The sequence below is a fragment of the Taudactylus pleione genome, unplaced genomic scaffold (genome assembly GCF_031769625.1).
Source record: "Taudactylus pleione unplaced genomic scaffold, aTauple2 ptg000391l, whole genome shotgun sequence".
Taxonomy (NCBI): domain Eukaryota; kingdom Metazoa; phylum Chordata; class Amphibia; order Anura; family Myobatrachidae; genus Taudactylus; species Taudactylus pleione.
Genome location: NW_028284792.1, coordinates 7,582,528 through 7,596,073, shown reverse-complemented (window position 1 = coordinate 7,596,073; position 13,546 = coordinate 7,582,528). Strand labels below are relative to the sequence as shown.

General features: G+C 45.8%; 1 protein-coding gene across 1 annotated transcript in view; it reads right to left on the bottom strand.

The window, feature by feature from the left end:
* Positions 1-281: 281 nt before the first annotated feature.
* The window catches only part of CCT6A (chaperonin containing TCP1 subunit 6A), a 38,894-nt gene continuing 25,629 nt past the window's right edge, over positions 282-13,546 (bottom strand). Inside the window, exons 9-14 of the mRNA XM_088445933.1 lie at positions 8,382-8,478; positions 8,122-8,269; positions 7,828-7,961; positions 5,675-5,777; positions 4,955-5,027; positions 282-585 (exon numbers count right to left, since the gene is read on the bottom strand). Coding sequence (XP_088302059.1) covers positions 513-585; positions 4,955-5,027; positions 5,675-5,777; positions 7,828-7,961; positions 8,122-8,269; positions 8,382-8,478 — 628 coding nt within the window. The 3' untranslated portion in view covers positions 282-512. The remainder of the gene's footprint in view (positions 586-4,954; positions 5,028-5,674; positions 5,778-7,827; positions 7,962-8,121; positions 8,270-8,381; positions 8,479-13,546) is intronic.

Genomic DNA, 13,546 nt, shown 5'->3' with positions numbered 1-13,546 from the left:
TTAAATGTACAAGAAAACAGCCCAATAGTGTCTCTCACCAGAGTGCCCTGACACAGAATTTCTTCAGATTCTTCTCCAATTGATTTGTCCACTGCATGATTTTATAATTCCCACATCAACCAAATTAAAAAAACAAACAAAAAAAAAAACCACCACTATGCTATTGAGTGGCAGTTACCATTCTGCCTTTCATCCCAAACTGATAGCTCATACACCAAATTAGAAGCTCAACCAAAATGCAAGAAACCTGAAGGAAATGTTAAGTAAAAGCATACAAGTAGTGAATATTCCACTTATATTTATTGAGTACAAAGACTGGAGAGCCAACTTGTACACTTCAGTGCCATAAAAAAAAAACTGAAATAAATACATTTTAAATGTTTGATCAAATTAATTTCGTTAGGTGCTATTGTTTTTAAAGTCAAAGAAGTTCACTGGAACTAATGTTGGAGCAAATCAAATTAAAGGTCTGAGTAAATGCATAACCAATCTGAAATATGAAGCTACTAAATTCATCCTTTCAGAGAAGACATTCCTGCTCTCATAATCTCATCCACCAGAAGGATATTGCTTGCGATAACCGTGCTGAAAAGAAAGAAATAAAATTTAGGCTCTCAGAAAGGATAAACAACTTTAAGAGATTCATAAGAGTTTGCTGGTATGGACTTTCTTCATGAACTTTAGGTGTCTAGCACTCTCCACAGAGTTTAATAAAAAGTAGTAGTAGTAATTTGCCCTGTAAAAAGATTTTAGGCATATGGGGCCAGGATATACTTACAGAAAAAAAAAACCAAGAATGGAATAGAAGATGTTGCGGCATTTTGTCTAGATTAGGGGCAATCCTGTATGAAGTCTGAATAAACTGTTTTGCTAGCCCGGCTCCTCAATTCAGATTCTTCAACCCTAATGTTGAAGATCTGCACACACTGAAATCTGCTTTAGTTAAAACCTTTATTTATACCCCTTGCAGACAATTTTAAAACATTACGCAATGCACCTGACAAAAGACACAGGATTTTGGTACTTTTTGGTGAGATTTGAAAAGGGAAACTGGAGGTCAAGACACTGGGGTACAAACAATGGAAGAGTTGAGCCTGGCACTTTAAATTGCATTAAAAGTGTCTTTCTCCTCTCCCTCTATACCCCATCAGCCCCAGTTAGAGAACCTGAGCCAGAGAAGAGACTGAGAGCAAGACAGAGAAAGAAAACAGGAAGGAGGAACCTACACAAAAAGGGTCCAAGAATTTATTCTCTCTTCGCTTTCATTTTTACTGGTTTATAGAAACACACAGCAGACAAACATGCAGTCACACAACCGCAGGTAAAGCAACGCTGGGCAGGCGTTCAATGTCTCCTGTGGAATCTGAGAAATTGATTTATCAATAAGCACCAAATCCTGTTTTCTCGTTCGCCCACTAGGGGTCATTGGAGCTCAAGACACCGGGGATGTCCCAAAGCTTCCCTCTCAGGTGGTAAAACCCGGCGGCCAAAACTGGAAACCAAGACAGCAAAATGTGTCAAAACAAACTCAAAACTAAAACCGAGCAAATGCGTGCACCAAGTAGCACAAGCCGCTAGTCTTCCACCTGTTTCCATCTCTGTGCGCTTTACAGGCTCGGTGGGAACATTTTGGGCTCTGCGCAGAGGTGCTTTTGCGTCGCAGCTCTGCCGTGTGGCTACTTGGTGCACACATCGGCTCGGTTTTACAGTTTTGACACATTTGCTGTCTTGGGTTCCAATTTTGGTTTGTGGTGAATAGCCAAGCGGCTCCATTTGGCCAATGTCTGCTTGGACACAGGGCAGCCCCGCCGTGGAGCATCATAGAGGGCATCAGATTTGCACAAATGCCGATGTTCGAGCAACATAGATTTTGAGAGCCTGAATTACATCCAAGTAGTGGGAAGACCCGGAGTCATCGTACAAGACAGGTACCACAATCGGCTGATTGATGTGGAAGGCAGAAACGACCTTCGGCAGAAAAGCAGGTCGTGTGCGAAGCTCCACCTGATCATCATAGACGAGAAGGTAGGGACAGCGGCAAGATAATGCCCCAAGCTCGGACACAATCCGAGCCAATGCCAAAGTCTACCAGGATAGGTACTTGAGATCCACCAACAAAAGTCAAAAAAAGGTTGAGGTCCCAAGGAGACATAGGTGGTACAAGGCGGTTGGACCTGAAGAATTCCCTGAAGGGACGCCTGAACCTCTGGAAACAAGGCCAAACGACCCTAAAAGATGAATAAAGCAGACAATTTTATATTCAACTATCCAAGGCGAAGTCCAGCATCCAATCGGGCTTTGAAGAGAAGCAGACTGAGAAAGACTACATCCTTCAAACCACACCATGTACAACTTCCACATACATTGGTAATGGGCAGACATCACTGGCTTTTGAGCACGAATAGTGGAAACCACCGCTTCCGGAATACCCCTACATCTTACGATTGCGGGGTCTCAGCCACTCAGTTAAACGCAGCCGCTGTAAAGCGAGGTACACAAACTGATCCCGCGGAAGATCAGAGCGTAGAGATAACCGCCACGCACCATCTGCGAGGAGTAGCAGAAGGTCCAAGTACCATGCTCGATGAGGCCAATCAGGAGCCACCAGGATAACTGTGGTGGACTCACACACTTGATGTGTGAGCACACATGACAGGAGAGGAAAGGGAGGAAACAGGTACACTAGATGGTACCACCACGATATGGAGCATTCATCGCCTCTGCTGCAGGATCCCACATCCTGGAGCAGTACCTTGGCAGTTTGTGCCAAGAGTCCATGAGACCTGAGGCCTGCCCCAACGATTAATCAGTTTGTGGAATACCTCAGGATGTAGAACCCATTCCATGGGATGGAGATCCTGGCGACCACCTATTTTCCACTCCTGGAATGAATACAGCGGAGACTGCCTCGATGTGCTTCTCTGCACACCAAGATGCAGCTGGCTTCACGCATGACATTGCAACTTCGCATCCCCCCCCCAGCTGATTGATGTACGCCATGGCCGTGGCGTTGTCCAACTGCACCAGAATGGGCAATCCATCAGAAGGGGAGACGCAGTCAGAAGTGCACTGTAAACTGCCCCAAGCTCCAGAACATTGATTGCTAGGAGCGCCTCGTGACGTGACCAGCGGCCATGAAATTGGCTGTCCAATACCACTGCCCCCCAATCACGGAAACTGGCGTCCATAGCCCACAAAGATGGTCGGTCTGAAGCCACCAGAGTAGAGAAATGCTGGTCCATGGAGACACTGCATCTGGAGGTGTAACCCAGACCACAGAGACTGAAGATCCAACTGGAACGGTCTGAAGTGAAACCTGCCGAACTGGATGTTTGGCAACTCAAAAGGAGGCCACCATCTTCCCAAGGAGGTGAATACAAAGGTTAACTGTCACCTTCCGTGGCTTGAGAACCATTCAGACCAATTCCCGGATTGCCAGTGTTTTAACTGGCAGAGAGAATGCAGTGCTGACTGGGCACCCACCACCGTCCAGCCTCCAGCCCAGACTGTTGAAGCAGTGGCTGCAAGTCAGTGCTAACAATTCAAGCGCTATACCAAAGGAAACCTCTGTTCACTAGTAAGGGGCAGGTCAACACCCACAGCCGCTGATAAGTCTGTCGTCAACTGCTGCACTGGGGGCGATACCTAGCAGCCCCACCACACCTGCTAGTCACGGATGGTTAGAGATACTCACCATTGCTGCCGACCGTGTGTTTGCTAGGTGGGGGCGTTTTGGGGACACAGACAAAAGCCACAGTAAGTTGTGGTGGGTCCCGATGATTCCCCTGCATATGCACTTCTGAGAGCCCCAGGGACTCAGACCCTGGGCGCTGTAAGCCGTGGCAGATCCCTTTCCGGCGGCTCCCTAGTGGCAGGCAGACTGCTGCAGCCTGACTGTCCTCAATGTCCAGACATTATTAATAAAGAAAAGAAAATAGAACAAACAAAGGCTGGAGAAAGCCTGTGCCACTGGCTCCATCAGGCACATTTCTAAAACTGGGAATGATAGGGTATTGAGGGGAAGGAGCCAGCAACACTTATAATCTAAAGTAAAGTGCCAGGCTCCATTCTACCAGTCTCAGTGTCTTGAGCTCCAGTGTCCCCTAGTGGATGAAGGAGAAAATGTAAACCTAAAACTTTATACAGGTTGAGTCTCCCATATCCAAAATGCTTGGGACCAGGGGTATTTTGGATATCAGAATATTCGATATTTTGAAATATCTTGGGAAAGGGACACAAACCTAAGCACAGAATGCATTAATGCTTTATATACACCTTATACACATAGCCTATTTTGTTACACAAAGTTTGTGTACATACATGAAATTAATTTATGTTTCATATACACCTTATACACAGAGCCTGAAGGTCATTTTATACAATATTTTTAACAACTTTGAGCCTTAAATAAAGTGTGTGTACATTGAACCATCAAAAAGCAAAAGGTGTCACTATCTCAGTCATTCTAAAAATATTCCATATTTCGGAATATCTGGATATGTGAGACTCAACCTGTACTTTGATTCTATACAATTGCTGTAAGGAGGAACTTTCACCAAGCAAGTGGCTATATTGATTTGTATAATAAAGTTCTGTGGATTCAGCGCTGCTCTATTTAAGTCCATCACCCCTAGTGAAAGGGATGCTAACATAAACCTTCGTGCTGACTGACAAATTGTGCGCACTTCCAATTGATGGGGTTATCAGACTTGATTTAGAGGAGTTTAAACAAGATGGCAGTAGCACCCTTATATTTGAAGAAGCTTTTACCCAATTCCCTGAGGCTTTTCTCACCCCTATTTTGGCACTTTTAAGGATTGTCAAATTCAGTACAAATTCTACTTTTTTCCAGAATGCTTTGAAATTTCTTTACTTTGAATTTAGCGGTGAGGACCAGTCCTATTTGTCCTCAACACCGATGGAAGCCAAAGAAAACAAAAAAAGCACCAATTACCAGGAATGAAGAAGCTGCTTCTTAACACAGTAATTGTCCCAGACACCTGCCTCTGACGAGACCATTGGTTCACCTTGGAATAGATATATAAATTTGCCATTACACAAAGCATATTAAGTGCAGCCAAATAAAATACTTAATTTACAAAACGCACACAACATTAGCTTTCATAGAATTTTCATCACTCTTTATATTGGATTGGAGTACTTTACACAGAACTAAGCTCACATCTACTCATGGAATGAGGCATGGAATTTAAGGGACTCAATTACAAAGAATTGCGGAATTGCTGCAATTTTTCTCATTGTACATCACAGTCCTGTACCATGCTATTTGTAAAAGAACCTCATCTTCCAGTTGAGATGAAAAACAAAAGGACCTTTATACAGCACAGAACTAGCAAAGTGAGCAATGGAGGACACTTGGATGTTTGTGCAAAGCAGGTGAAATAAGATTTTTTTTGGGTGGCAACCTTGGTCCAAAATGTCAGCAGATTACAAATGAAAATGCCATGCGATTAGATTTATGGTGTAGGCTACATGCGCCAAAAATATCAGCAAATAGCTCTGGAAGGGTTAAAAATAATGATATTCAAAGTTTGCATACAATTTAAAAAAAAAATCAAGACTTGAAAACACATTCTGTAGCATATTCAATAAAGTGCTAACAAGCTATACGATTCTCTAAAACAGAGCTGCAACTTAAAAGTGCAAGAGATACCTGTATTTAAGTCAACACCAATCAGCTGGCCTGTTTCTGCATATTCTGTTTGAAGTTTCACTAGAGTCTCTTGGGGGTCATATCCAGAGTTCTGGGCGAGAACCTTCATGATGAAGAAACAAGAGAACGTAAAAAGTTGGAAACAAATAGTTACCTCTATACTAAAAGATTTGTGGGTGTAAGGCATCCACCTTATTTCTACCTAGATACATATAATGAAGATTTGCACTGACACAATCACAAACGGAATCGGAATGCAATGCCGGCTGCTGGGCTGTCAGAATACAGCCAGAGGCATCCCTTCACCCCCTAACCCTCCCTTTTTGTAGCCCAACCCTCCAGGTTAGTGTCTAAACCAAAGTCACCCCACTTAGTACTTAACCCTACCACCCCAGTGGTTCCTAATCTTAACACTCCCCCCTGGGGGTGCCTAACCCCCCCCCTCCCAAAACCTAACCCTCCTCGCGGCTAACGCTAAGTGGATATTGTGCCCACACTGAACGCTATGTCGTTCAGTGCAAGGGACCCTCCCTCATCCCCGAATATGCACAACCTGACGATATTGTCAGGTTGGGCAGTATGTTGAGGCAATGACAGATGGCGACAACGACCAGACGGAGCGGTCATCGCTGGTCGTTGCCGGCATATTCACTGTACGATTGAATAATAAGGATGTCATTATCGGTCAATCGTCCATTTATATTGTGTAGTGGATATGCGGCTTCACAACAGAATGTGGTGACCTGAAAATAAAGCCATCAGCCACCTGTGAATTAAGGTTTACCTAGAAGTGTGAATTCACCAATTTACTATATAATGGAGATTATCCACAAAAAGTGCCAAGTCTTTGAGCAAGACACGAATACCGCTTTTATACCAAAATTCCGGGTCTGACCTAGAGGTTGGAACAGGGTTCCAAGCCATATCAGACCCAGAATTTAGCTGGCGCCGACCCATGATATTCCCGAGTCGGCACCGTTAACACCGGAGCCGAGTCTACCGGCATGGAAGTGGACGATTGGAGAGGATGTCATCTCCAAGCGCCATTGAAGCCGGCCAAACATGCGGCGCGCTCTAGGTCACATCGCGCAGTTTACACTGCAGAGTTTCATAGGTCATTCCCATGTTAAACCTTTCAAATTAACTGGGTTGGAATACTGCGTCACTCCACCAGGGAATCAAACCCTGTTCCCTTTTACACCAAGGAGCTAGCCAGGTTAACCCTGCAATAACCAAGGTTTTAGCTCTGGTGTAAAAACGGGTATTGTTTTCTCCACTGTATGCTATACGGTCTCACCATGGCCCTACCACTCTGATATATTCATATTTATGCAGTCTGTTCCCATCCTACATGATCACCTTTGTACTATAGTTTTGCTCCATGTTCTTTCCATTATGCTATGGAACCATTGTGGTGCCATTTACAGCAGTGGTTCTCAACCTCAATCCCCAGGTCATGTTCTGAGGATTTCGGTCAGTGGAAACAGGTGGGATAATTACTGTCCCAGCAAAATAGATGAAATCATCTGTGCATGATTAAAGAAAGCCACAACGCATGACCTGTTGGAGTTGAGAACTACCGATTTACAGATTTCCAATTTTTAGGTATTCGTGATTAACCACAAGTGTAATCATGAAAAAACACATACAATATATGAAAACAAAGCTACACACAATTGTACCAAGTAAAAAAGGAAGCACTCCATATCCCATGTAGCATTCTGAACTTTAGCAACAGGTCATTGCCATTCTGATGAAGCGTGACACCTTCAGTTCAGTGGACTGACCCAAGTTGTATACCTGCTGCAGGACAGGTATGTATAGCACTCTACAACACTAAACCAGCAGGTAACCTGCAGTAGTTGCTGCAATCTGACTGCTAAAGACAGTTGGCCAACTACAGTTACTACTATGGAATCATCTCTTGATCAGCAGCTGCATATTCAGGTATGCATCCCCCATTATAATCAGAAGAGGTTTGGACTACAAGCTCTAATAAAGCCTTTCCATGTTATTTAAATATTAAAAGAACAGGGAACTACAAGATACTAATTGTAGACTTAAATGGGTAACTTCAGAATTCCAATGATAACACGTACACAGAGACCTCAACTCCACACAAACTATTTAAAATTTACTCCACACATCAATACCTTGGGAATGATTAGGAGAGCATCAGCAAACGCCTGCACACCCAGCTGGGCTCGGCCCTTCACATTAGGTTTGTGTTTGACAAGAGCATCTGCTATTGCCACTTCTAATGCGCCAGCACCGGGAACAACAGAGCCTGTTCGCAAGAGAAAGAAGACAGCTATGACCATTTATATTAGGTGCACGCACTCACCAAGTGTATGTTATGAGCAGAAAGTATAGAGGTGAAAGTGTGTCTTCGATCTGTTGAGATATTTTTAGAATTAAATGTAAATGTAATTATGTAAGATACTTACCATCGTCTATGGAATTTTTCACTGCACGCAGCCCATCTCTTATGGCATCTTTAATTTGTGTTAGCGTATGTTTATTTGGCCCTTTGACCAGCAGTGTGACAGAACGTGGATTTTCACATTCTTCTATGAAAGTGAACTTCTCTTCACCCTTAAATGTTATTTAAATGGAGGACACAATGAAAATACAATGTCTAGAAAACGAAAAAGGCAATAGTACATAAAAAAAATAAAATAAACAAAGCAGCACACAGAAAACTTACCATTGTGTATTCATAGACAAGACCAGCATGTCCCAAGCACTCAGGGGTAAGGTCATCCACTGAATTCATAGCACTGCCACCACATGCCAAGGTTAACCTGGCAAAAAGGAAATAATGGTCAAGACCATCTATATATAAACACACACACATAATAAATATATATATATATATATATATATATATGAATATGAGAGAGAGAGAGAGAGAGAGAGAGAGAGAGAGAGAGAGAGAGAGAGAGAGAGAGAGAGAGAGAGAGAGAGAGAGAGAGAGAGAGACACAGACGACATAACAGTGCAAAAAACAAGAGATATGGTAAGAACTTACCTTTGTTATCTCTGTTTCTACGAAGTCCATAGGGTCCACAGGGTTGACCTTGGGGGTATAGGTTGGGAACCAAATCCGGGCACCACGCAGTTAAAGCTTTTAGCTCCCAGGATGCACTTGGGTCCACTCTCCCTATAACCCCACCCCCAAGCCAGAGGCACCTCAGTTTGTAAGTAGCCAAAGGCCGGAGGAGGAGAGGAGAAAAAGAGAGAAAACTGGAACACTCGATAACCATACTCACAGAAATGGGAGACGGAAAACCGGTGACCAGTCACACAGCCCATTTGAAGCCAGGTGCGTCAGGGCGGGCGCCCTGTGGACCCTATGGACTTCGTAGAAACAGAGATAACAAAGGTAAGTTCTTACCATAGCTCTTGTTTTCTACTTCAGGGTCCATAGGGGGTCCACAGGGTTGACCTTGGGGATGTCCCAAAGCAGTTCAACCAAGGGAAGGGACGCTCCTGTGCTGAGAGGAGAATCCGCCGCCCAAAAGGAAGCATCCTGAGAGGCAAAGGAAACCAATGCCTAGAACCTTAAAAAGGTGTGGACAGAAGACCACGTGGCCACCTAGCAAGGCAAAACAGCCAAGGCGCCACAGCGAGCCACCCACGAGGGTTACATGGCCCGAGAAAAAACAAGCAGCAACAACAGAAAGGCCTACCCATGGGTAGGCCCCTGAAGAAGACATACGAGGCCGTCCAGCCAACATATGGCCATAGGCCGGCCATCCTTTCCTGTTAAAACCCGAAATCTCAGACCACCAATAAGGAGTCCGATTTCCGTCAGGAACTTGAATGGATCACATAAAGCCACAGAGGCCGGACCACAGTCAATGAGGCCACACCAGCCGAGAGGACTGGGGACTGAATGGCCGCACCATAAGTTCCAGAATAATATGGAACCTAAAAATCACTAAGAAGAAACACAGGGTGAGAGCAACTCATACCCTGACAAGATGCCCTCCAGAAGAGGGAGCCACATGAGAACGCTCCCAATTCCGACACTCACCTGGTTGATATAAACTCCCTGAGAGAAAGAGAGAAAGCCAAAGCAATAGACCATGTAATGGCTATCACAACCAGCGGTTCCATTAACTTTCCCCGGAGTTAACGAAGAACCACTACTAACTCCCAAGGAGCCCCTAGGGAGGATAAATGGAAGCATAATCCAGAAAAACACTCCTGATGAACTGGATACCAGAGTGGAGCAATTCCATATCTTAATCATACTGACAGTGTAGAGATCCGCACTGTCAGGAAGGCCAGGCCGAGGGTGAAACCCAAGCCAGCCGGAAGGAATGCCAGAATATCTGGAAATCCTGGACACCAGAGGATCGTATCGACAGGTATAATACCATAAGAATTATGGCTGCCACAGTTTGTGGTAGGTCCCAGCAAAAGCTGATACATGTGCTCTAATCATTCCAACGATGACAAAGCCAGGGAAGCCGCTAGACCACTGTAGGGACGCAGTCAAAGACAAACGACCCAGGTCCAAGGTAAACCCCCGGACCCTGAGACAACAGGTCTGGGCAGTGAAGCATCAGGAATGGAGTATCGATGGAGAGACTCCGAAAAACCAAGTACCCCTGACATCTGGGGCAATCAGGAGCCACCAGCAGGAAAGCATCTCTGTCTTGATTGAAACACTTCCCTCGAGGAAGAATGGAGACTGGAGAACACAGGTACGCAAATTGGAAGAACCACTTCACCGACAAAGAGTCACTGAAGGTTGCTTCAGAATCCCCAGAGTTGGACTGTAACACCATAGTGTGATAGTCAGAAGGCCATGAGTGTCACCTCAGGAGGGCCCCCCCCCCCCTGCTCACCAGGAGATGAAACCTCTCTTGGGGAAGAGACTAGTCCCCGGGATGCACGTCGTGACGGCTGAGGACTCCCGCTTCCCAATGGAGAGCACCTGAAATGAACACTGCCGAGATGGTCGGGAGGAGACCCTCAGACAATGTCCGAATGTATGACATACCTGACATTGCCACCCAACGAACAGTATTGCTAAAAAGGAAGCCACTGTTCTGACCCTGTCGGACTGAACTTTATCAGGTTCACCGGGAAACAAGGGCTATGCCAGAGTGAAGGCCCAAGACAGGCTAAAGTTCCAACAAGTTAATTGACAGGGTGGAATCGACAGACATCCAACTGCACTGAAATGGATGCGAACCAGACACTGTCCTTAGCAAAGAATACCCTGGACGAGATGGTCATAGTCACCCGAAAAGGGACCGACTTGCCTCTGGGGAGAGCATCATCGTTTGAACAGTGATCAGACAGAAAAAACTTGTTCCATCTGGAGATAAGCCAATTATGGAAAGGCCTGGAATGGAACTAAGCCCATTCCACCCTTCCAAAGGCAGACACTGAATAGTGGACCATGCATCCCAGAGTGTAAAGACATATGTCGACTGCGCAGATATCCATGTACTCCTAATGGAAGAGTGGAGATGCCGTCTTACGCCAGAAGAATTCTCAGATTCTGAGAATACAGCAGGGCTCCTAGGTGAAGAATACCCAGAGAGGGATGCAGGGAGGACTTTTTCCCCATTCATTAAACGTCTGCACCCTGAAGAAGCCACAGTCAACCTGACCCGGCTGTAAAGTACCCCGGTGATCCTGCTAAGAGGCCATCCAGGTACAGGAGAACTGTCAGAAAATTCAAAACGCTGGTAAACCCCCGTGGGGCTGAGAACAGTCCCAACAGGCAGAGCCCGAAAAACCGTAAGTGCTGTGATACAGCAAACCTCAGTCCATGCTGAGGCAAGGTCTCTGTAAGTACCTGTAGGCACGCGTCCTGTATATCCAGTGATACCATAAAGTCCCCAGGTTCCAAACATAGTATGATGGAGCATAGGGATTGCCTCCTGAGCCCAGGTAGCTTTAGGAACTGGTTCAGGGAATTGAGACAGAGAATAGGCCAAAGAGGACCAGCCACCGCACCAGAAAGAAAGCAGAACAACCAGTCCCTCGCTGAGAAAGTGGGGAAGGCCCAATTAGCTCCGCTTACCGCAACAACTGTATAGCTTTCTGGATTCGTAAGGCCCTGTTCGGGTCCGAATAAGGGCCTGCGTACCATCACATGGAAATAGGCCGCCTGAGCAAAGAGAGGGCGTACCCTCCTACCCACGTAGCCGCGGCAACTAGACACTAGTACCGGGCGAACTGAGAAAATCGCCATCTCCCAGTGGTAGGGCTGTCTCGTCATGCTGACGATATATCCGTAGGTTCAGAAGCAATATCGGCTGGCAGTCCAGGCCTGCTCGGTTGAAGAAACAGACCTTTAGGCTGACCCAGAGGACAAAAAGACTTAATAGACTTAGTCTGAGGCCCTGTAGTGGGCATAACTGAAGGCGGGAAATTTGTACTGCCACTGTCAAGGTCAGGACCCAACAAGATCTACCCTATAGATGGTATCTGCACCTCTGCATTCCCAGAGCGCAGCCATAGGGTATTACGGAGGATACCGTCGCAGCCGGAACTCTGAAAGTTAGGAGACTGGTATCCAATATAGGCATGTCCACCTATGACAACTGCATATATTACGTGAGCGACCAAATACATTTGAACCCCAGACGTGTTGGTGGGGAAAAAAACATTACAAATGCATCAGCTCAGTATGCAATAGTATTAACCAACCATGCTATAGCCATGGTAGGATGGGTAACAACCCCTGAAAGCGAGTATACTGATTTCAGGCAGAGTTACCACCTACGGATCAGAAGAATCCGACCACGCAGGAATGGGATGCGTAGTAACGTCTGTAATCCGACGAGTAACACGCCCATCCACCCCATGAGGGGCTCGTGATGACCCTCAGGGAATTTGGGACAGGAGGCCAAACACTGTTGTAATACCTCATAACTGGCAACAGCCAGAGTCCCGCCATGCGATCCCCCCGCTAGTCAGCAACAGGGAACCAGAAAGCACGTAATACTGAGGGTGTATGATACAGGTGCAGGTCAACATTCACTCTAACCAGAATGGACCTGCCACCAGCCCTAAAGCAGGGATAATAATACTTGAAATAGGCTCGCCCCCGTGTAAGAGGGAAAGAGCCCAAAACAGTATCCAGTTCACGGCAGAGCCAACTGGGAAGTAACCACAGGGCGTCAACCACGCCAATTTGCGTTTCGTAGAAAAACGACATCCACCCAGGGTGGCTGTTGTGGTAATCCCTGCAAGGGGCATGACAGACTATTGTGACACCAGGGAGAACTCATATACTCGAAAAACCCCTGCAGGGAGCGATAGTCTGTGTCACAGGGGAAGAGTGCAAGAAACTGCAAGATACCCTGAGATGAAAAAGGGCAGTATGGTGAAGTAACCCCAAGTGAGGTACAACAATGGGGCCCGCCCGGCGACCCGCAATTAAGAGGATCCCGAGAAAACAAACCGGCACCCGATGACGCCACATACAGAACCCTTTAAGAGTTAAATCCTCCGCACTAACACCTGCAGCACATGGCTTGCAGGATAGTAAAAATGGGTGCAGTATAACGCTCTATCTCCTGGTCAGACCTATCTGACCAAGCCTTGCGATCAAGCAGCGCTATACTGGTCCTGACTGATACTAAAAATTAGCTGCAGGAACCCATTTTCAGCGCATGTAACACACAGTTCCACTCAAAATATGGCAACATGCAGCACGCAACCGTATGTGACAAACCTCACAAATATTAACAAGTATATAAATGTGAGGTCTCAGAACCACCCCAAGTACAGCTGTATTAGGGCAGATAAGGAAAAGGGATAGATATACACTGACAGGTGAGAGAATAAACTACAGACAGTCAGCACTAGCATAAGTCACATACAATGCAGATATACACA